Source organism: Ranitomeya imitator, chromosome 1 (assembly GCF_032444005.1).
Source record: "Ranitomeya imitator isolate aRanImi1 chromosome 1, aRanImi1.pri, whole genome shotgun sequence".
Taxonomy (NCBI): domain Eukaryota; kingdom Metazoa; phylum Chordata; class Amphibia; order Anura; family Dendrobatidae; genus Ranitomeya; species Ranitomeya imitator.
The window spans coordinates 545,971,801-545,995,056 of NC_091282.1; the positions used below are offsets into that span (position 1 = coordinate 545,971,801).

Consider the following 23,256-nt stretch of genomic DNA (forward strand, 5'->3'; position numbering starts at 1 on the left):
CCCCGATGCACCTGGTGGTGACGCCAACCCTGCTTGGACTGCATCATTTATTATAAATGATTTCCGTGATTTTATTTTTTTCTGATAAATAATTTGCAAGTACTATAATTTAATCTGTGGGACTAATAAGACTATGTGTGTGTATGTGTATATATAATATACATAATAAATATATATATATATATATATATATATATATATATATATATATATATATATATATATAATTTTTTTTTTTTTTAATAATCTGTTGTCTCTAGAAATGCCACTTTTATGTTCCCATCCTTTAGTAGAATATTTTGTGGTATGCAATTTGTTTTGTCTTTTTACAGTGAACCTACATACTTCGATGAAAACTGGTTAAACAGGATAAAAACTGATGTGGGAGACAATTGGAGGCTGAAGGTACAGTTCTTTGGAGAATACAAGTCCACTATTTGTATGTGTTTGTGCTCCCTTTTCCTCACACTACACTGATGTTTGTCACGGTATTCACAATGAACATCTTCACAATATGTCTGCTGCCAGGCTGTGCTATATCAGTTATACAATAACTACATGCTAATATTTACGAGGACTTTACAAAAAGTAGATTCCTTTGGCCTAAAATAGAGAAATGGCAGACATTTCAATGTGTTTGACGACTTTTATCATGATCCAGTAACAAACTGCAAGGGACACACACATACACACAACCAACCACATTTAGTGCCCGCATGTTTGAATATAGAATCTGAGGCTAAAAAACAAAATGTTGCTGGGAAAATGTAATTATGCTCAATGGTATAAAATTCTGTGAGGCACATGTGGTGTTAATATTATCACTGCACCCCTAGATGAATTCAGTGGGGAGTGTAGTTTGTAAAATGAGCTCACATATAGGGGTTTATGTTGTTCTGGCACCTCAGGAGCTCTGCCAATGTGACATGGCACCTCCAACCCATTCCAGCAAAATCTGAACTCCAATATGGTGTCTCTTCCCTTCTGAGATTTGCACTGTGCCTCAAAAGCAGTGTTCCCCCACATATGGGGTATTGGCGTACTCATGAGAAATTGTACAACAAATTTTAGGGTCCATTTTCTCCTGCTATCTTTGAAAATGAAGAAAAAAAATAGAGCTAAAACAAAATTTTTGTGAGAGAAATATATATATATATATATATATATATATATATATATAATATATATATATATATATATATATATTTATATATTTTCATATATTTTCATTTTCACAGATCAATGTTGTAAAATTCTGTGAAGCACCTGGGGGTAAAGCTTCCCAACACATATCTAGTTTTCCTTGAGGGCTCTAGTTTTCAAAATGGGATCACACGTGTGTGTGTTTTCTAAATTTTGTTGTCAAAATGAGAAATTGCTGGTCAATTCCTCTTAACCCTTATAACTTCCTAATCAAGAAAATTGTTTCAAAAATTGGGCTGGGAAATGTTATTTATTAACTATTTTGTGTGACCTGACTCTCTGATTTAAGAGCATAAACATTAAGAGATTGAAAATTGCTAAATTTGCAAAAAATGAACGCATGCGTCACAAATCCCTGCGTTGTGCATGCGTTTTGCATGCGTTGTGCGTTGCGTCGCCGACGCATCGCTGCACAACGCTAATGTGAACGTAGCCTTATATAATTAACAGCATTGTGTCTTCTTATCTATAGCATTATAGCATATTGGTACCGTTCTTTGGTGGGATATTGCTAAGCTTATTTAAACATGATACTGTCGTCCCCATGAATGTCCAAACTGTACCATGGCAGGGAGATATGAATTTTTCTAGATGTTATTCCATCTTGAGGACTTATTAATGGGCTTTGCTCTATTGTATGTTATTTAACCACAGTGTTGTCCATATAGGCACCCTATTTAGGGCTATGGGTCCTAGTTAACCTGTGCAGGTGTTAGCCATATTGTGGGCTGTGTATATAAAGGACAAATATGGTTTCCTTTTTTAATTGTTTTTAAAATGTGTGTTTTTTCTATTGCATGTTCTGATTTGTTATTGCACATGAATAAAAAGCTTTGTTCATTTTAGCCAATACCATTCGTGTGGTGATCCCCGTTTATATGACCTTTGCTTTTCTCTCTGTTTAATGGTTGCAATGTGGTTGGTCAGGGAGTAGATCCCACTTCTTTGACTGTGGTGCCCCCTTAATGTTTAGATTTATATATTCCATGTCTCCCCCACCCCCCTCATATTCCATATCTCACCCACCCCCCATCATATTCTGTGTCCCCCCTCATATTCCGTATCTCCCCCACCCACCTCATAATCCGTGTTTCACCCACCACCTCATATTCCATGCCTCACCTACCCCCATCATATTCTGTGTCCCCCCTCATATTCCGTGTCCCCCCTCATATTCCGTGTCTCTCCCACCCCCCTCGTATTCCGTGTCTCACCCCCCTCATATTCCGTCTCCCCCACCCCCTCATATTCCGTGTCTCCTCCACCCTCCTCATATTCCATCTCTCCTCCACCCCCTCATATTCCGTGTCTCTCACCCCCCTCATATTCCGTGTCTCCCCCACCCCCCTCATATTCCGTGTCTCCCCCACCCCCCTCATATTCCATGTCTCACCCACCCCCATCATATTCCGTGTCCCCCTCATATTCCGTGTCTCCCCACCCCCTCATATTCCGTGTCTCCCCACCCCCTTCATATTCCGTGTCTCCCCACCCCTTTCATATTCCGTGTCTCCCCACCCCCTCATATTCCTTGTCTCCCCCTCCCCACTCATATTCCGTGTCTCCCCACCCCACTCATATTCCTTGTCTCCCCCCCTCATATTCCATGTCTCCCCACCCCAATCATATACCGTGTCTCCCCACCCCCCTTATATTCCGTGTCTCTCACACCCCCTCATATTCCGTGTCTCCCCACCCCCTCATATTCCGTGTCTCCCCACCCCCTCATATTCAGTGTCTCCCCACCCCCTCATATTCAGTGTCTCCCCACCCCCTCATATTCCGTGTCTCCCCATCCCCCTCATATTCTGTGTCTCCTCCACCCCCCTCATATTCCGTGTCTCACCCACCCCCTCATATTCTGTGTCTCTTCCCCTCATATTCTTATTCACCGCCGCAGCCCTAATACTCATTAAAGGCTGCTACATCCTGTTTCTGAAAGTTGACATAGCTGCCACTGCCGGTGCTGTTGTCATTGGTCCTGGTACTCGCCAATCCATGCTGCTTCTGGTACTTACTGCTTTTCGGATCCATGCTCTTTTGTTCACGTTCTTCGGCCTCTGCAGCGACTCTGGTCTGCTGCAGCTTGTCCTCACAACACGGGACCTGTTATGCCGGCAGTGTATGGTCACAGGTCCTGTGATGAAGGATAAGTTGAGCCCAGCGGATAGCGTTGGGCTATAATAAAATGACACCCGGCCACACCTCCAGCGGTGAATTGTGCAGTCCACAGAGGCGGGCCCAGTTCACAGCTGATGTGGCTACAGTGTTGGAGATGGGGCCGGCGTCCGCCACTGTCTCTTTGCCAAGGGGCTGCCATATTTACAGCTTGTCGTACAGGGACTCTTACACACCTGCAAAGTAAATTGTCAGCCCCCAGTGGCTGCATTAAAACATTATAAAAACCAAAAGCCCAAGAAATTCAGTACAATATAAAAACGTGGCACCTTCCGTTTACATTCTGTTCACATTTGCCCACTGGCTAGCCGACAGTTTTTGTAAGTTATATATCCCTTTCAGAAAAAGACAGCCACATATCACTCTGCTGTGATTCCTAAACCCTCGCTCCAATTAGGATGTGAGCACCCTCAAATTAAAGCTGAGTCTGCACATATAACTGTCAAAAACCTGACCTGCACATCCAAACATAGACTAAGTGTGAACAGGTGCTGAACCTAGAGTCGCCAACTCGTATATAGTTAAATAAATAAGGCAGCACACTGCAGCGCTAGAACATACAAACTTGAAATACGAAATTTGAACTGCATTACTGCACTAGAAATATGAAAAATGAGAGCGTTTAGCGCATAAAAATGGCCAATTTTATGTGTACCTGGTAGCCACTTTACGGCATCTCTCTTATACCAGGTCCTACGCCTTCCCTACCTCGCTGAGAATAAACGTCTCCATCTGAATGGGTACATGTGAAACCTCTTCCTAGACTAAAATTCTCTCTCTATCGTTTATTCTCAGCGAGGTAGGGCAAGCGTAGGACCTGGTATAAGAGAGATGCCGTAAAGTGGCTACCAGGTACACATAAAATTGGCCATTTTTATGCGCTAAACGCTCTCATTTTTCATATTTCTAGTGCAGTAATGCAGTTCAAATTTCGTATTTCAAGTTTGTATGTTCTAGCGCTGCAGTGTGCTGCCTTATTTATTTAACTATGCACATATAACTGTATCCTGGGTATGTTTTGGTCAAAATGCCTAGTCTTGGGTCACTGTCCAAATATTTCTGGAGCTCACTGTGTTTCTGGTCTCATTGTCTCCTTTTAGATCAGTAATCTGAAGAAGATCTTGAAAGGTATTTTGGACTACAATCATGAGGTAAGTACATGGCGAAGCTGAAGATTATGGCATTGCTTGGGCTATATTGTACGTTTCCCTTTGGAGTCTGAGACATTGAGGTCAAACATGTGCATGCTTTAGGTCTTGTTCATATTTCCTTTTCATGTTTGTTTCCACTGCTTTCAGATTTTGGGACATCAGATAAATGATTTTGCGCTTCCAGATGTTTGTTTGGTTGGAGAACACTCGGACGCATCTGAACTAGGAAGAATGCTACAGCTTATTTTAGGCTGCGCTGTAAAATGCGAACAAAAGCAAGGTAATCCATGTTTGTCTGTATTGTCTTTTTGATATGCAGTTGTCATAAGTTTAAAGGTTATATTTACCCCCGCCTGCACGATTTCAGGTCTGCAAACAAACCCTAGTTATAGTGGCTTGTTTCAGATGCCTACTTTTTCCAACAAATGTTAACAATTAGTGAATTATAAATTATAATTATCTATCTCAAAATTCCATTTGGTCAAAAGATTAAACACACCAAGTTGACTGTTCCTTTATATATCTTGGAAAATTCCTGAAAATGATGTCATGGCTCTTAGAGGCTTCTGATAGGCCAATTGACATAATCTGAGTTGATTGAAGGTGTACATGCAGCAGTATATTTCAGCTTGTGTGTTCTATATATATATGTTATATTGTCTTAAATATCACGGTCTGTATTAAAAATGAAAAGATGAAATATTGCAGTCTTCCACTAGCCATTAGTTTTTTTTTTTTTTTTTGACTACTGTTTCAGAAAATGCACATGTACATTAGGCACCAATGTAATTATCCAAATGAAAGTGTATGTGCCCATGGAATAAATAACCAAGGTTCAATACAATTAGAAATATAATCCAACCTGAACAAATGAACCATTATAATATACTAGATGGTGGCCTGATTCTAACACATCCGGTATTCTATAATATGTATGTAGTTTATTTATGAAGATTTCAGAGTAATGCAATTTATACACAGGATTCGGCCGGCCGGGAGCGAACAATCAGCGAAGCATGGTTCAAATCTCGCGCCAATTCGCGTCGGGACTGCGCGTGTCGCTGATTGTTCGCGGCCGGGCATGACCAATCAGTGAAGCCAGGGCCGGCTCCAGGTTTTTGAGGCCCCCGGACGAAAGAGTCTCAGTGGGCCCCCCTCTTTACCACATATCACGATTCATGATGCAGATACAGCAGAGAAATATACCACAGCCAAGTAGCGTATAACACAGCCCATGTAGTATATAACAGCCCACGTAGTATATAAAACAGCCACGTAGTATATAACACAGCCACGTAGTATATAGCAGAGCCACGTAGTATATAGCAGAGCCACGTAGTGTATATAGCAGAGCCACGTAGTGTATATAGCAGAGCCACGTAGTGTATATAGCAGAGCCACGTAGTGTATATAGCAGAGCCACGTAGTGTATATAGCAGAGCCACGTAGTGTATATAGCAGAGCCACGTAGTGTATGTAGCAGAGCCACGTAGTGTATGTAGCAGAGCCACGTAGTATATAGCAGAGCCACGTAGTGTATATAGCAGAGCCACGTAGTGTATATAGCAGAGCCACGTAGTGTATATAGCAGAGCCACGTAGTATCTAACACAGCCCACGTAGTCTATAGCAATGTGGGCACCATATCTCTGTTAAAAAAATGAATTAAAATAGTTATATACTCACCTTCTGTCGGTCCCCGGATCCAGCCGAGGCGTTTACCGATGCTCCTCGCGACGCTTCTGTCCCAAGAGTGCATTATGACCCCTACGTCATCATCTCGCGAGACCGCAATGCATGGACCGGTCACCGGAGCGTCGCGAGGAGCGGGAAAGGCCTGAGCTGGATCCGGAAGGTGAGTATATAATGCTTTTTTATTTATTTATTTATTTTTAATTATTTTTATTTTTTAACATAAGATCCCACGCCAATGTCGCTGATTGGCTGGGCGAGACAAATCAGCGAGGCGAGATTAAAATCCAGCGGCAATGTCGCTGATTGGTCGCGCTGGCTGGTTGCGACCAATCAGCGAAGCGGTGGGACCAGAGCATCGCGATCTGCAGGAAAAGCTGCTGCGGAGGCGACGGAAGGTGAGAATATCACAATTTTTTATTTTTTTAATTATTTTTAACATTATATCTTTTTACTATTGCTGCTGCATAGGCAGCATCAATAGTAAAAAGTTTGTCACACAGGGTTAATAGCAGCGTTAACAGAGTGCGTTACATCGCGGTGTAACGCAGTCTTTTTATCGGACTGCTACAATGCTATGTGGGCGGCTGGCGCTGACTGAGGGGGTAGTATAGAGGGTGCACTGACTGCAGGGGAGTAGGGAGCGGCTGGACTGTGCCCGTCGCTACCAAGAGTGCATTGCGGTCTTGCGAGATGATGATGTGCGGTCTCGCAAGACCACTACGTCCTCATCTCGCGAGACCGCAATGCATGGACCGGTCACCGGAGCGTTGCGAGGAGCAGGAAAGGCCTGGGCTGGATCCGGAAGGTGAGTATATAATGCTTTTTTATTTTTTTTAATTATTTTTAACATTAGATCTTTTTACTATTGATGCTGCATAGGCAGCATCAATAGTAAAAAGTTGGTCACACAGGGTTAATAGCAGTGTTAACGGACTGTGTTACACCGCGGCATAACACGGTCCGTTAACGCTGCCATTAACCCTGTGTGCGCGCTGACTGAAGGGGAGTAAGGAGCAGCCATTTTGCCGCCAGACTGTGCCTGTCGCTGATTGGTCGCGGCAAAACAGCCACGACTAATCAGCGACTTGGGATTTCCGTTACAGACAGAAAGACACAGAAAGACGGAAGTGACCCTTAGACAATTATATAGTAGATAAAAATATAATTTTATTAAATACACAAAACAAATATGTTGTTAAAAAAGGTGATTCTTAAAAAATTGTAAAATCTGCAGGTAGCGCCACAATTCAATTTGCATTGCAAAAGGAAAATGTATGTAGTCGTAGATTAAATCCCCACAGTAAAGAACAATAGTTAAGTCCATTCTTCAGTACGGTACATATATACATACTTTCAATAAATGGATCCTTGGTTACCAGCTGTGCAGGTGTTACCTGTCATTATAATAAGGCCACGCTCACACTATCAGTATTTGGTCAGTATTTTACATCAGTATTTGTAGCCAAAACCAGGAGTGGAACAATTAGAGGAAAAGTATAATGGAAACATATTCACCACTTCTGTATTTATCACCCACTCCTGGTTTTGGCTTACAGATAGTGAGGTAAAATACTAACTGTGAACATGGCCTAATATTACATCTGCTGATAAGTCTAAAAAAGCCCCAGTGGCCAGTGTAAAAATTGAAACATTACTTACGGTATTTTATTTTTTTCATATGAAAAAAGGCCAACATTTTAAAAAATACATGTAACACAAAAACCTGATTTAAAAAATAGGTAATTTTCCTATTGTAGCTTCCATTTTAAGACTGGTCTTCAATGCCCATTTGCCTCTTTTTCGTCATTGGAAAATCCAAAATAGGTCAGCATGTTAGAAAACGATTTGTGGACCTCCACAGGTTAGGTAAGTCTTTGTGATTACAGAAGGTAAACCCCATATGTACCAATTAAAAGAACAATTTTACTAATTTCAATATTAAACCCCTCAAATATATACTCAACAAAATAATTTTTGACATGTATATGGAGGACAAATCAATTAACTTAGGTGCCCACTAACTGGCTATATTCCTCAAGGGAGTGTATCTATCTATCCATCTATCTAGTCCAGCAGTGGAGGTTTTGAGTCCTGGTTACCTCTATGTGAAATTGGTGATTTTACCAATGGAAGGTCTACCTAAAGAGAAGTATGAAGTTTATACTTATTTACTTATTTATTAGTAGGACATTAGTAAAGCACTTTTCAAGGATTTCTATTAGGGAGAGCGGGGTGACCATGTCGAATCCTAGGGTGCCAGCCACCATGCAAGACATGGTTTTGTCATTCTATGGATCTTTTAGGGATCTGATAAATCTAGTAGGGTCCCTTGCCCTTTGTTCAGTCCCTACTTGGAGGGAGAAGCCAGGTTATGTTTTGCAAATGCACATGTATGTGCTTATGGCCCCCATTGTACATATATTAATGTATGTGACCTTTCTTTGCAGAGTACATCCAAACCATTATGATGATGGAGGAGTCCGTACAGCATGTGGTGATGACTGCCATCCAGGAGGTATGCCATCTTCCGTTATACTTTTCTTCCCTGCTTGCTCTTCATAAAGAACTCTGGCTAGGTTACCAGCTCCTGACCATGTACTGCACCTGCCTATTGGCTTTTACCTCTATGCTACGGAGGACTTAAAGGGATGTTTCTACAAGCAAACGTTAATTTTAATCAATAGATCTTGGAATAATAATAATTTCCACATTTGGATGTATATAAATAAAATGTTCCTGTGCTGAGATAATCTTATAAATGTGCCCCTGCTGTGTACTGTGTAATTGCCGTGTCTGACCATACAGGAACATGGTCTGATCATATCACATCTCCTGGGCAGGGGAGGACGCAAGAGATGATGCAGACATTACAGCACAGGGATTGCAGCTTCGAAGTAAAACATTGCTTAAAGGGAACCTGTCACCTGAATTTGGCGGGACTGGTTTTGGGTCATATGGGCGGGGTTTTGGGGTTTTTGATTCACCCTTTCCTTACCCGCTGGCTACATGCTGGCTGCAATATTGGATTGAAGTTCATTCTCTGTCCTCCATAGTACACGCCTGCACAAGGCAAGATTGCTTTGCACAGGCGTGTACCATGGAGGACAGAGAATGAACTTCAATCCAATATTGCAGCCAGCATGCAGCCAGCGGGTAAGGAAAGGGTGAATCAAACACCCGAAAACTCCGCTCATATGACCCAAAACCAGTCCCGCCAAATTCAGGTGACAGAGTCTCTTTAAAACCAAGAAGGGAAATGTTTTACCTCACAGAGAGAATCAGCTGTGATCCTGTGCTGTAATGTGTGTGTACATTTTCCCCCACCCTGGATCTGTGGGATGATCAGGCCATCTTCCTACACGGTCAGACATAGCCATTGTTTACACTACGTGAGAACTTTGTCCGTCTAAGAGTAAGTAAGTGACGGTGGATGTACACAGCTTAGCGGGTTGTGTTACTGTGCAGGGGAATGCTGAGAGTGGACTACTAGGGGTCTTACAGTAGTGGCCTGCAGTATGTCCACTTAATAACATGGGGAAACCCATTTTATCACTGATTGCTCCACTTAAAGCAAAAATACTTTTTATACTTACTGGCACAGTAATATTATGTCTTCCTACATAATAATGCTTTGTTCTGCTTTACACTCTTCTACATTGGCACTTGGGTATTTTGCAGTTACACTGATAGGTTTTGGTTCATGATATGCCCTCACATTACATTAGTTTCCAATACTGTCATATCTTAGAAATGGGAATGTAGGCAAAACATGTCTTCACAACTGGGCATTGCCCTGATTGCCATGAGCTCCTAATACTGCTGTGGCTGGTGGAATAGATAGCAGCCCTCTGACTCCTTTAGGGGAAGCCAAGCCTCACACCTATAGCAGCCGATAGGCTTAATATGTTATGGTGTCAGGTCCAGCAGAACGAGATCTAACCAAGTGGCCTGCATCCCTGCTTAGATATTATGGACATAGGTATTTATGTAGTCACATTTCCTTACAAATGAGGCTACTACTGCATTTACCGCACAATTTATTTTTTTCTAGCCCCTGGATTTACCTGATGGGTTAAACTTGTTGCACTTTTTTTTCCAATGTACATTTCATGTGTCACTGACTCCTTCATATTCTCAGGTCGTTTAAACCTTGTCCACTTTCCTTTTACCATTCAGTGCAGTACTGTTTGGAGTGGAAGTAAAAGGTGGCCACTAAAAAGTAACATTCCCTTTATTTTACCTGACTCCATCAGCACCTATTTTGATAGAGCTTTGCCATACTCTGTGATTGCTATTCTATAATTCATTGCTTGGCACAGTTTATTCATGGAGCCATTTCCTCAGCGTGGGGCTGAGAAAGGAACTGGTTTGAATATTCTCCAACATGTCTGTTCTTACATTGTGGTCTCTTTCCAGCTAATGAGTAAGGAAACCCCAGTGTCTATTGGGACAGATGCCTATGCCGAACTGGACAAACAGGTAACACTTGGGGGTTGGGGGTTGGGAAGGGGATTTAAACAAATCTTGAATACCGGGATTCTGATACAAAAATGTGCAAAATATTTCTCCATCGGCTGAACAATTTCTTAAAAAGTGGGCAGCGCTTAGCAATATGGGGCGTAGTCAAATGCAAGCCACCAAATTTACATACTGGCATAAATTGTAGCGGAAATTTCAATTTCTGGGGTATTGATAGCCCAAAATGCGTCAGCTTTCTTAAGAGATAAGTGCTTCTCTCTTCTCTTCACTTGTGCCATTTTAAGACTGGAGTATCATATGACTGTCTTGATAAAATCACTGAATTTACTCCAGTTTCCCTATAAGACATGATTTTTCACACTTAGGCGTTTCATACGTTGAATAAAAACCCGAATTTGAACCAGAACATGTGCCATAAGAAAATAAGTAAAATAAAAAGCAACTGGTAGCATTAATTTTCTATATTCAGGGAGAATTCCAGTTTGCCAAATGGCACAGAGCAACAGCAGACGTACTCTCTCAAGTGCATAATTGAAGTTCTGTATGCTTTTCAGAGGATCTACACAATTCTCCTGCTCATGCATCCTTGCTTTACTAATGCAGCATTGCTTCCTATGCTTCATTTGGGACTAGGTTGTAGTTTGTGCCACCTTGTAAGGAGCTACTCTGAGCAGGAAAAATGCCAATGGGTTCTCATGCCTTCATTCTAGGGCTAGGTGCTGTTTTTGTGATTGGGCCTTCAAAGAGCAGTATGCCATTCCAGCAATTTCTCTTTATTGTGATTAACTTATTGTGGTTGGAAAAAAACCCCTTTTGGGATAGTTTTACACTAGACCTAATAGCTAAAACAATATTTTTTTTGTTAAATTTCTCTATAGCTGAAGAAATCGACAGAAGAACTGAATGAAGCACTGGCAGCAAAAGAAGAAATTGCTCAGAGGTGTCATGAACTTGACATGCAGGTTAGTATCTGTGTGTCATCCCAAGTAGCCTGATGTACACTTATTAATATCATCGAACATATTGATATGACTTCCTTAAAGTGTACCTCTCTGATAGATTTGACTCACTGTACAGTATATATGTCAGGTTCTCATTCCTCTTCTCTGTAAATTAGATTAATTCTTTATGCATTAGCTTGTGTTGAAGACTAGGTTAACACCATTCATTTTGGTTTTCATAATATTGATGAGACCATAGCACTGCATCTGGCACTCTTCTTTCTGTCAAATGTTCTCAGCCTGACGACAGATACTTCTGATGGCAGTGTGAACCAAGTATTGAAATCGGTAGCCATTATAATCATTTAAAGTGTAACTCATTTTTTTTTTTTTTATTATTATTATTGCTAATTGGCTTTTGCAAGGCTATGACATTTTGTATTTCTATTTAATTACTATAGCTTATTTTGTCTCCTCTCTGAAACACCATGCTTCAGTGCTATTTTAACTTTCGTGTTCAAGCTCTCTTAGAATTTGCTTACAATTGCTGCTCAGCTAGAATCTGTAATCTGTTTTAAAAAAAATGCAAAAAAAGTGTCTGTGTACAGGAATTCCCCTGTCTGATCATGGAGGAAGGGAGCAGATGGCCTCAGACAGGGAAATTCACCTACTGATAGCAAATCAGAGTACTGATTCTTAGGGTACCATTACACTTAGCGATTTACCAACGATCACGACCAGCGATACGACCTGGCCGTGATCTGTCACACAGACAGCTCTCCAGCGACCAACGATGCCAAAGTCCCCGGGTAACCAGGGTAAACATTGGGTTACTAAGCACAGGTCCGCGCTAAGTAACCCAATATTTACCCTGGTTACCATTGTAAATGAAAAAAAAAAAAAAACAGTACATACTCACATTCCGGTGTCTGTCACATCCCTCGCCGTCAGCTTCCCGCATTGACTGTCAGCGCCGGCCGTAAAGCACAGCGCTGACGTCACCGCTGTGCTGTGCTTTATGGCCGGCGCTCACAGTCAGTGCGGGAAGCTGACGGCGAGGGACGTGACAGACACCGGAATGTGAGTATGTACTAGTTTTTTTTTTGTTTTTTTTTTACATTTACAATGGAAACCAGGGTAAATATCGGGTTACTAAGCGCGGCCCTGCGCTTAGTAACCCGATGTTTACCCTGGTTACAAGTGAACACATCGCTGGATCGGCGTCACACACGCCGATCCAGTGATGACAGCGGGTGATCCAGTGACGAAATAAAGTTCTGGCCTTCTAGCTCTGACCAGCGATGTCACAGCAGTATCCTGATCGCTGTTGCGTGTCAAACACAACGAGATTGCTATCCAGGACGCTGCAACGTCACGGATCGCTTTTGTTATCGTTCAAAAGTTGCTTAGTGTGAAGGTACCTTTAGGCTACTTTCACACTAGCGTCGTGCACTGCATGTCGCAATGCGTCGTTTTGGCGAAAAAACGCATCCTGCAAAATTGCTTGCGGGATGCGTTTTTTCTCCATTGACTAACATTAGCGACGCTTTGCCACACGTCGCAACCGTCGTGTGATGGTTGCGTCATGTTGTGGCGGACCGTCATCACCAAAAAACGTTGCATGTAACTTTTTTTTGGGCGTCATTACCGTCTTTTCCGACCGCGCATGCACGGCCGGAACTCCACCCCCACCTCTCCCAATGGGGCAGCAGATGCGTTGAAAAACAGCATCCGCTGCCCCCGCTGTGCGGCGCTTCCACAGTATGCGTCGGTGCGCCGCAACATCGCATTGCGACCTGCAGTGCACGACGCTAGTGTGAAAGTAGCCTTGCTGAGCAGCAATTGAAAGTAGGCTTTTAAGGAGCTTGAACTAGGTTGTTAATATAGTACTGCGCTTGGGGTTTATTAGAGTAGGAGGCAAAATAATGAAATTAAATATTTTGCAAAAATTAATAAATTGCAAAGGCTGTTCAATAAGTTTAATTAAAAAAAAAGTTATTTTTTAGAACTACAGTGTAAAGCATCACAAACCTTTGGTAAGACAGGAGATGAATATCTCGACTACCTCAGACTTTCTTGTATCATAATGAAGCGGAAGCAAAACCAAAATTCAAGTCAACAATGAAGAAAATTAATTGTGGGAACACATTACCCCTGAGTAATAGCTTACATGAATTTTTAAAGTCCATAGTTAGAGATCTACTTCAGTGACTCTAATAAAATGCGCGATCAAAAAGATGAATGTAAAACAAAAAAAATGGTACCACCGAAAACGTCATCTTGACCCGCAGTAAAACAAGCCACCATACAACTCCATCAGCAGAAAAATAAAGTTATAGCTGTCAGAATAAAGTGATACAAAAATAATTATTTTATTTTGATAAAAGTTTGTGTAAAAGCGCTAAAACATAAAAAAAATTTATAAATTGGGTTTCACTGTAATCGTACTGACCCAAAGAATAAAGCTGCCTTATTAATTTTAACGCACACGGAACGGTATAAAAAAAAACAAAACAAAAAAAAACTAAAAGACAATTCCTGAATTGCTGTTTTATGTTCATTCTGTCTCCCAAAAATCGGAATAGAAAGTGATTAAAAAATGTCATGTGCCTGAAAATGGTACCAATAAAAACGTCAGCTCGTCCCGCAAAGAACAAGCTATAACATGACTGTTGGCTGAAATATGGAAAAGTTATAGCTCTCAAAATTTGGTTATGCACAAACTAGATTTCGCAATAAAAAATGTCTGTGTGTGACAGCAGCCAAACATAAAAGCCCGATGTAAATCTGTTATCGCTGTGATCGCACCAACCCAAAGAATAAAGTCATCTAATCACTTATAACACACGAGGAACGGCGTAAAAAAATAAAACAAATTCTTCACATGCTATTGTTTTTTTTTCATTCTGCCTCCCAAAGATAGCAGTAAGGCTTGGCTCACATTTATCCTTTACTCTACGCTGAGTGCTTACATCGGGGTTTCCATGTAAATCTGCCCCTGGCGGGAGATTCCCTATAATGAGGCAGATGGAGGCACTGTGGACGCAGTCTGACCTGTCGTACCGCATTATCCGTCTTTGTAGGTGTGCATAAAACCACGGTCCACCACCATTTTGTGCACTTCTGAAAAGGACAACGCTGTACAGAGTCCAGAGTAACTCTGCTGCCTAATTATAGTGAATGGATCCATCTGTCCCGTCACTTGGAGATTTAGTTGGAAATCACAATATAAGTGCTCAGCGTAGAGCACTGTATAAATGTGATCATAAATGTTATGTAAAATGTTCCCAAAAAAAAGCACCAACTCAATCCACAAAAAAAGCATGTCCCCACTCAGGTTCATCATCTGTTAACAGAAATATAAGGGGCTTCCACGTTACTGGTAGCACATAGACTCTGGAAAAGCTAAATGGCTCCTCGCCCCTCAAAAGAAATTTGGCAAATTCTGCGCTCCCAAAACCAAATGCCCCCCCCCTTTCTGAGCCCCAGTGTGCCTAAACAACATTTAGCTCCCACATGATTGGCATTTTTGTAGTGATGAGAGCCCACCTAATTTACAAGTACATGTATCCAGAACCAGGGGCTGGTCATAATGTGCTGGTCACTGCAACATCCATTGCTGCCTGTTTCTGGAAAACACCCATGGAGTAATAATCGTCACTTCACCTGTAGATAAATTCGCAGAGGGTTATAATTTCTAAATTGGGGTCACTTGATTGGGGATTCTGCTTTTCTACCACTTAGGGACTCTGTATACAGAATCTGCAAACTATTCTAGGAAAATCTGTGCTCAAGGAGACATATAGAGCTTAGTTCCTCCCGAGTCTCCATGCATGGCTAAGTAGTACTGTACAGTCACATATGGGGTATTGCCACGTTCAGTAGAAACTGGGACAAATTTTGCACATTTTGGTGCAAAATTGTGAACTTGAACGAAATTTATTGGTTATTTAACATTTTTGTGGAAATTCAAAAACTGTAAAGTGGGGCGTGCAATATTATTCGGCCCCTTTACTTTCAGTGCAGCAAACTCGCTCCAGAAGTTCATTGTGGATCTCTGAATAATCCAATGTTGTCCTAAATGCCTAATGATGCTAAATATAATCCACCTGTGTGTAATCAAGTCTCCGTATAAATGCACCTGCTCTGTGACAGTCTCGGGGTTCTGTTTGAAGCACAGAGAGCATCATGAAGACCTAGGAACATAACAGCCAGGTCCGTGATACCTTTGTGGAGACGTTTAAAGCCAGATTTGGATACAAAATGATTTCCTAAACTTTAAACTTCCCACGGAGCACTGTGCAAGCGATCATATTGAAATGGAAGGAGTATCATACCACTGCAAATCTACCAAGACCCAGACGTCCTTCTAAACTTTCATCTCAAACAAGGTGAAGACTGATCAGAGATGCAGCCAAGAGGCCCATGATTACTCTGGATGAACTGCAGAGATCTACAGCTGAGGTGGGACAGTCTGTCCATAGGACAACAATCTGTCGTACACTGCACAAATCTGGCCTTTATGGAAGAGTGGCAAGAAGAAAGCCATTTCTTAAAGATATCCATAACAAGTGTTGTTTAAAGTTTGCAACAAGCCACCTGGGAGACACAACAAACATGTGGAAGAAGGTGCTCTGGTCAAATGAAACCAAAATTGAACTTTATGGCAACAATGCCAAACGATATGTTTGGCATAAAGGAAACACAGCTCATCACCCTGAACACACCATCCCCACTGTCAAACATGGTTTTGGCAGTATCATGGTTTGGGCCTGCTTTTCTTCAGTAGGGACAGGGAAGATGGTTAAAATTGATGGGAAGATGGGTGGAGCCAAATACTGGACCATTCTTGAAGAAAACCTGCTGAAGTCTGCAAAAGACCTGAGACTGGGACGGAGATTTGTCTTCCAACAAGACAATGATCCCAAACACAAAACAAAATCTACAATGGAAAGGCTCACAAATAAACGTATCCAGGTGTTAGAATGTCCAAGTCAGAGTCCAGACATCAATCCAATCGAGCATCTGTGGAAAGAGCTGTTCACAAGCAATCTCCATCAAACCTCACTGAGCTCGAGCTGTTTGCCAAGGTAGAATGGGCAAGAATTTGTCTCTCGATGTACAAAACTGATAGAGACGTACACCAAGCGACTTGCAGCTGTAATCGCAGCATAAGGTGGCGCAACAAAGTATTAAGTTAAAGGGGACGAATAATATTGCACGCCCCTATTTTCAGTTTTTGAATTTCCACAAAAATTTAAAATAACCAATAAACTTCGTTCAACTTCACATTGTGTTCCACTTGTTGTTGATTCTTCACCAAAAATTTACATTTGGTATCTTTATGTTTGAAGCATGATATGTGGGAAAAGGTTGAAAAGTTCCAGGCGGTCGAATACCTTCACAAGCCACTGTATATTTTTGTAAGCAAAAAATACATATTATTTTCTATTTTTCATATCACAATTTAGATTAACCAGTTAAGGACCGTAATTCGATAAGGCTGTTCAAGTGACTGTTTTCTTACATGGACCAAGTGTCTGTGTAAATCATTTGCAGCATGTACTATTACCTTTCGAGTTTTGGATCAGACTTGGCTATTCAAGTTTATGGCTGCTCAAAAAAATCAGATCCCATGCAGAGCATTCGTGTGGCATCTGATTTTCATGGATACATTGCCATTATTATCCTAGGGCACTATCTGACCATGTACAGTTTTGAATGTAGATGTATGGAAAATGATTGCACATGAATGCTGCATGGACGTAAAATGCAGACTCATGGATGGCACACAGATGAAAATCGTCTGCGTGTTCTGGATGGAAAACTATCAATTTTTCAAGTACTCGTCTAACCCTGGCCTTAATTTGTGCCAGGAAACTGCTGTAGATGCCATGCATCGTATTTACTATGTGTAGGCACTTTATCCTACTAACTCGCCAAGTACGAGAGGCTGAGCAGAAAGGATGTGAGAAGGGTCTGACGTGTACAACACTTTGTGTCCAAACCTTGGAACAAATTATTAGTGCAAAACAGAGGCGTAGCTAGAGCTTTTGCCGCCCGGGGCTGTTCCCGAGTTTGGCGCCCCCCCCCCCTCCCCAATACACACAAAGGTTACCAAAAATGGTTTTCCTGTTTTGTAGAACTTAAACTGGGCCTAATGGTGTCACCCCCACATGCCAAACCTGTGACTTAATACCACCACACCATGACCAGGCCACATAGTGACCGAATAATACTACATACAAGGGACAAATACCACAACACCATATCCAGACCACATATTACCACCACATAGTGACTGAATACTACAATACTGATCAGTAATAAAAAAAAAAACACAATACTATCACCATAAGTGCCAGTATTCACAGGAGATCTGTACTTAGTATGCAGTGTCTGTGTAGAGGTAATACAGAGATCACTGGTGGTATTATACACAGGAGCTCTATATAGTATACAGTGTATAGTGTCAGTGTATAGGTAACACTGACTCACCAGTGACGTCTCTAGGTGAAGTCCTTCATCTTTCATCCAGCACAGACCGCCATCATTCCTTCCAGCCAGGACTCGTTTCTGCAGGAAATAACACAGTTATCTCGAGCTCCGCTTGCAGAACACATTACTTAATTTTTCACAACTTCTACATTACATCACATGAAGAAAAAAAGGTGATATAGTGTCACTCTGCACAGTAACAGGACCGCCCCCCATTTAAAACAGTATATTCAAAAAATAAAATAAATACATCACTGCAGTAATAATATCCCTTAATTAGCCCCTATGGTAACACTATTCCCCACCCTGGCCCCGTTTATCTCATTCCTGGCTCCAGCCATATGTTCTCGCATCCTGCCCTCATGAGTATCCATTCTACCCCATATGATCTCCCCATCCTGCCCCACCAGCCTCCATCGTATCTGTCCTGCCCCATGATCCAATCCTGCCCCGTGTCTCCAATCATGCCCCGTATCTACATTCTGCCCATGCCTCAAGTCCTGCCCCCAGTGTGTCCAGCAATCTGCCCCAGTGTGTCCAGCATATTACCCCCATGTTGTCCAGCAATCTGCCCCAGTGTGTCCAGCATATTACCCCCAGTGTGTCCAGCAATCTGCCCCAGTATGCCCAGCACTGCCCCCAGTGTGTCCAGCAATCTGCCCCAGTGTGTCCAGCAGTCTGCCCCAGTGTGTCCAGCATATTACCCCCAGTGTGTCCAGCATATTACCCCCAGTGTCCAGCATTGCCCCAGTGTGTCCAGCATATTACCCACAGTGTGTCCAGCAATCTGCCCCAGTATCCAGCATTGCCCCAGTGTGTCCAGAAGTCTGCCCCAGGGTCTCCAGCATTGCCCCAGTGTGTCCAGCAATCTGCCCCATGGTCTCCTGTATTGCCCCAGTGTGTCCAGCATTCTGCCCCATGGTCTCCAGTATTGCCCCAGTGTGTCCAGCATTCTGCCCCATGGTCTCCAGTATTGCCCCAGTGTGTCCAGCATTCTGCCCCATGGTCTCCAGTATTGCCCCAGTGTGTCCAGCAATCTGCCCCATAGTCTCCTGTATTGCCCCAGTGTGTCCAGCATTCTGCCCCATGGTCTCCAGTATTGCCCCAGTGTGTCCAGCAATCTGTCCCATGGTCTCCAGTATTGCCCCAGTGTGTCCAGCAATCTGCCCCATGGTCTCCAGTATTGCCCCAGTATGTCCAGAAGTCTGCCCCAGGGTCTCCAGCATTGCCTCAATGTGTCCTGAAATCTGCCCCATGGTCTCCAGTATTCAGTGTGTCCAGCAATCTGCCCCATAGTCTCCTTTATTGCCCCAGTGTGTCCAGCATTCTGCCCCATGGTCTCCAGTATTGCCCCAGTGTGTCCAGCATTCTGCCCCATGGTCTCCAGTATTGCCCCAGTGTGTCCAGCAATCTGCCCCATAGTCTCCTGTATTGCCCCAGTGTGTCCAGCATTCTGCCCCATGGTCTCCACTATTGCCCCAGTGTGTCCAGCAATCTGCCCCATAGTCTCCTGTATTGCCCCAGTGTGACCAGCATTCTGCCCCATGGTCTCCAGTATTGCCCCAGTGTGTCCAGCAATCTGCCCCATAGTCTCCTGTATTGCCCCAGTGTGTCCAGCAATCTGCCCCATGGTCTCCAGTATTGCCCCAGTGTGTCCAGCATTCTGCCCCATGGTCTCCAGTATTGCCCCAGTGTGTCCAGCATTCTGCCCCATGGTCTCCAGTATTGCCCCAGTGTGTCCAGCAATCTGCCCCATGGTCTCCAGTATTGCCCCAGTGTGTCCAGCATTGCCCCCAGACAGTCAGACATAAAGAAAAAAAAAAAGTAAAATCCTCACCTCTCCCGTTCCTAGCGCAGGTCCGGTGCGGTGCAGCCAGTCAGCGTCTCTCTGGCTCTGCGACGCTCAGGACAGAGAGGCTGAGCGGCGCGCACAGTAGTGACGTCATCGCGCCCTCTGCTCTGAGACGTCGCAGAGTCAGAGGACGCTGCAGCTGCCGGCGCCGCAGGAACCAGGAGAGGTGCCACTGGTGCAAAATAAGCCAACTAATAGGTGGTGTGAGCTGAAGTAGATGCATCAGATTTCTCATTCATGACGAGCCACAGTGATACATTTGACACATTTCTGGATTGCTACACTACAAAAATTGTAAATGCCCTCTATTTTTATCAAGCCAGTTATTCTCTTTCACAACCAGTATGACAGTTACTCAAATGTCCCCAATATTTTGTTTAGCAAGTTGCCCAAAGATATTACTTGAATGGGGCAGGTTGTGTCTTGCTACCTTCTTGGCCTTCATGAATATGAGCATGCACCCTTGTGTGAACGGGAGCGCACGTGTTTGTAGACCGTTACCACCTCATGTAAGGTTTGTGGGCACCTTTGTAGAATCTATAGCATTACACTAATCTTGCAGTATATCCGTTGATTGCCGCCATATTCTAGTCACATCTTTAGTTGACTACACATAAAATAGTAAATCTGTATTATGTTATGCTGGACTCCAATGAAATCCATTAACTGCTTTTTTTATTTTGCTTTCCGTGCCAATAAAGGCGTACTCAATCCAAGAGGAACGAGATAAGCTGAGATATGAATGTAATGAGCTAGAAGAAAGGGTAAAGTTGTGAATGCCCACACCTCAGCATCAAACACTTAGACCTCATTCAAGTGTCCATTTTTTTCCCACTTACATGGATTCTAATCAATGTGTTGGTCAGAATTTCATCAGTGTTTGGTCGGTGTGTCCATTTTTCCCATTAGTGATTTTCTCATCTGCCAGTGAATAAAAAATTGCACAGCTCCTCTTACCCATTGCAATGTTAAAAAAGGACAGCCCACTGATTGCACACGTGTGGCATCCATGTGTTGGCCTTCATGTTGACAGACTTGCAGACTTATGTGACTGATTGTGATCCATGAGTCAGATCAAGAACAGACATATCTCCTTTGTTTTTTGTGGACACAGTCTGCAAAAAACCCTCTGGCCTAAATAGCCCCCATAAACTAACGAGTACATGTTCTATGCATGAAAAACATGGATGGAACGTACTTGGAAAAATGGACGTGTGAATGAGGCCTTACTAACACAATGCTGCTTTGGTTTGCATATGCACTGTGCTTTTCTGCTCAGAAATACTAACATTGGTTAACTCTTCCGTCAGAAAAATGTTTCCCAAGATTGCATTTCCAGCTGTATTACATCAGTAGAACCCAGCGAAGGGCAACAATTTAGTAGCATGACTTGTGTTTCTGCATCAGATGTTAATAGAAATATGGTTTTATGGTCTGGTACTGAGGTTTCTTTAAAAAAATATGTATTTGTTGGACTTGCTGACATGAATGTTTGTTGTGTTTTTTGTTGTTGTTTTTTTTGTGCTGCTAATAACCGTTGATGCTGCTGTCAGCATTAAAAGTCTGGATCAATCTGTGACATTTATGACAACTTGACAGGGGTACACCTACATCTTTTTAAAAAATGGGCCCCTGTTGAACACTTGTGTTAGATGAGAGGAGGTCATTCATGTGCGGCTCTCCATTCATGTCTATGGGAGCTTCAAAAATTGCAGAGCAAAAAACTGACTTAGCCTAAAAATGAATGGATTGAGACCATGCACGGCCACCTCCCATTCCTAGCAGTGTGCGTCTGGGTTTCTCGCTCTCTCTCTCCAACTACTTGGACTCTGCATTTATCAAACGGTTATGTCATATCTTGTCACTGTGCCCTTCAATTGGCAGAAGTGGGTACCACCATAACATATGAAAGGAATCTGTAAAGTTTGTTCTTTTTACAATGGACATTGTTTTAAAGGGAATCTGTCAACACCTCCAGCACCTCCAAACCATTTTTATGCGAATATACAGGTGCTTCTCAAAAATTAGAATATCGTCAAAAAGTTAATTTATTTCAGTTCTTCAAAACAAAAAGTGAAGCTCGTAAATTATAGAGAGTTATTACAGAGTGATCTATTTCAAGTATTTATTTCTGTTAATGTTGAGGATTATGGTTTACAGCTAATGAAATCCCAAAAGTCAATATCTCAGTAAATTAGAATAATTAACAGAAAAAACACCTGCAAAGGCTTCTCAAGCATTTAAAAAGGTCCCTTAGTCTGTTTCAGTAGGCTCCACAATCATGGGGAAGACTGCTGACTTAACAGATGTCCAGAAGGCAGTCATTGACACACTTCACAAAGAGGGTAAGCCACAAAAGGTCATTGCTAAAAAAGCTGGCTGTTCAGAGTGCTGTATCCAAGCATATTAATGGAAAGTTGAATGGAAGGAAAAAATGTGGTAGAAAAAGGTGCATAAGCAACCGGGATAACCGCAGCCTTGAAAGGATTAAGAAAAGGCCATTCAAAAATTTGAGGGAGATTCACAAGTAGTGGACTGCTGCTGGAGTCATTGCTTCAAGACTCGCCACACACAGATGTATCCAGGACATAGGCTACATGTGTCCCATTCCTTGTGTCAAGCCACTCATGACTAATAGACAGCGCCAGAAGCTTCTTACCTGGGCCAAGGAGAAAAAGAACTGGACTGTTGCTCAGTGGTCCATGGTGGTGTTCTCAGATGAAAGTAAATTTTGCATTACATTTGGAAATCAAGGTCCCAGAGTCTGGAGGAAGAGTGGAGAGACACACAATCCAAGCTGCTTGAGGTCTAGTGTGAACTTTCCACAATCCGTGATGGTTTCTTGAGCCATGCCATCTGCTGGTGTAGGTCCACTGTGTTTTATCAAGACCAAAGTCAGCGCAGCCATCTACCAGGAACTTTTAGAGCACGTCATGCTTCCCTTTGCCGACAAGCTTTTTGGATGGAAATTTTATTCTCCAGCAGGACTTGGCATCTGTCCACACTGCCAAAAGTACCAATGTGTGGTTTAAAAACGACAGTATAGCTGTGCTTGATTGGCCAGCAAACTCGCCTGACTTTAACCCCATAGAGAATCTATGAGGTATTGTCAAGAGGAAGATGAGACCCCAGACCCAACAATGCAGAGGAGCTAAAGGCTGCTATCCAAGCATCCAGGCCTTCCATAACATCTCAGCAGTGCCACAGGCTGATCGCCTACATGCCACGCCACATTGATGCAGTAATTGAAGCAAAAGAAG

At 42.6% G+C, this 23,256-nt stretch overlaps 1 protein-coding gene across 2 annotated transcripts in view; it reads left to right on the forward strand.

Moving 5' to 3' along the window:
• HOOK3 (hook microtubule tethering protein 3) overlaps positions 1 to 23,256 on the forward strand; it is a 94,590-nt gene that overhangs the window by 37,169 nt on the left and 34,165 nt on the right. The window contains exons 3-9 of one of the 2 annotated variants that reach the window (XM_069767680.1): positions 333 to 405; positions 4,482 to 4,532; positions 4,680 to 4,812; positions 8,674 to 8,741; positions 10,643 to 10,705; positions 11,584 to 11,667; positions 20,698 to 20,760. In XM_069767680.1, the coding sequence (XP_069623781.1) occupies positions 333 to 405; positions 4,482 to 4,532; positions 4,680 to 4,812; positions 8,674 to 8,741; positions 10,643 to 10,705; positions 11,584 to 11,667; positions 20,698 to 20,760 (535 nt within the window). The remainder of the gene's footprint in view (positions 1 to 332; positions 406 to 4,481; positions 4,533 to 4,679; positions 4,813 to 8,673; positions 8,742 to 10,642; positions 10,706 to 11,583; positions 11,668 to 20,697; positions 20,761 to 23,256) is intronic. The other variant, XM_069767681.1, reaches the window with a different exon arrangement.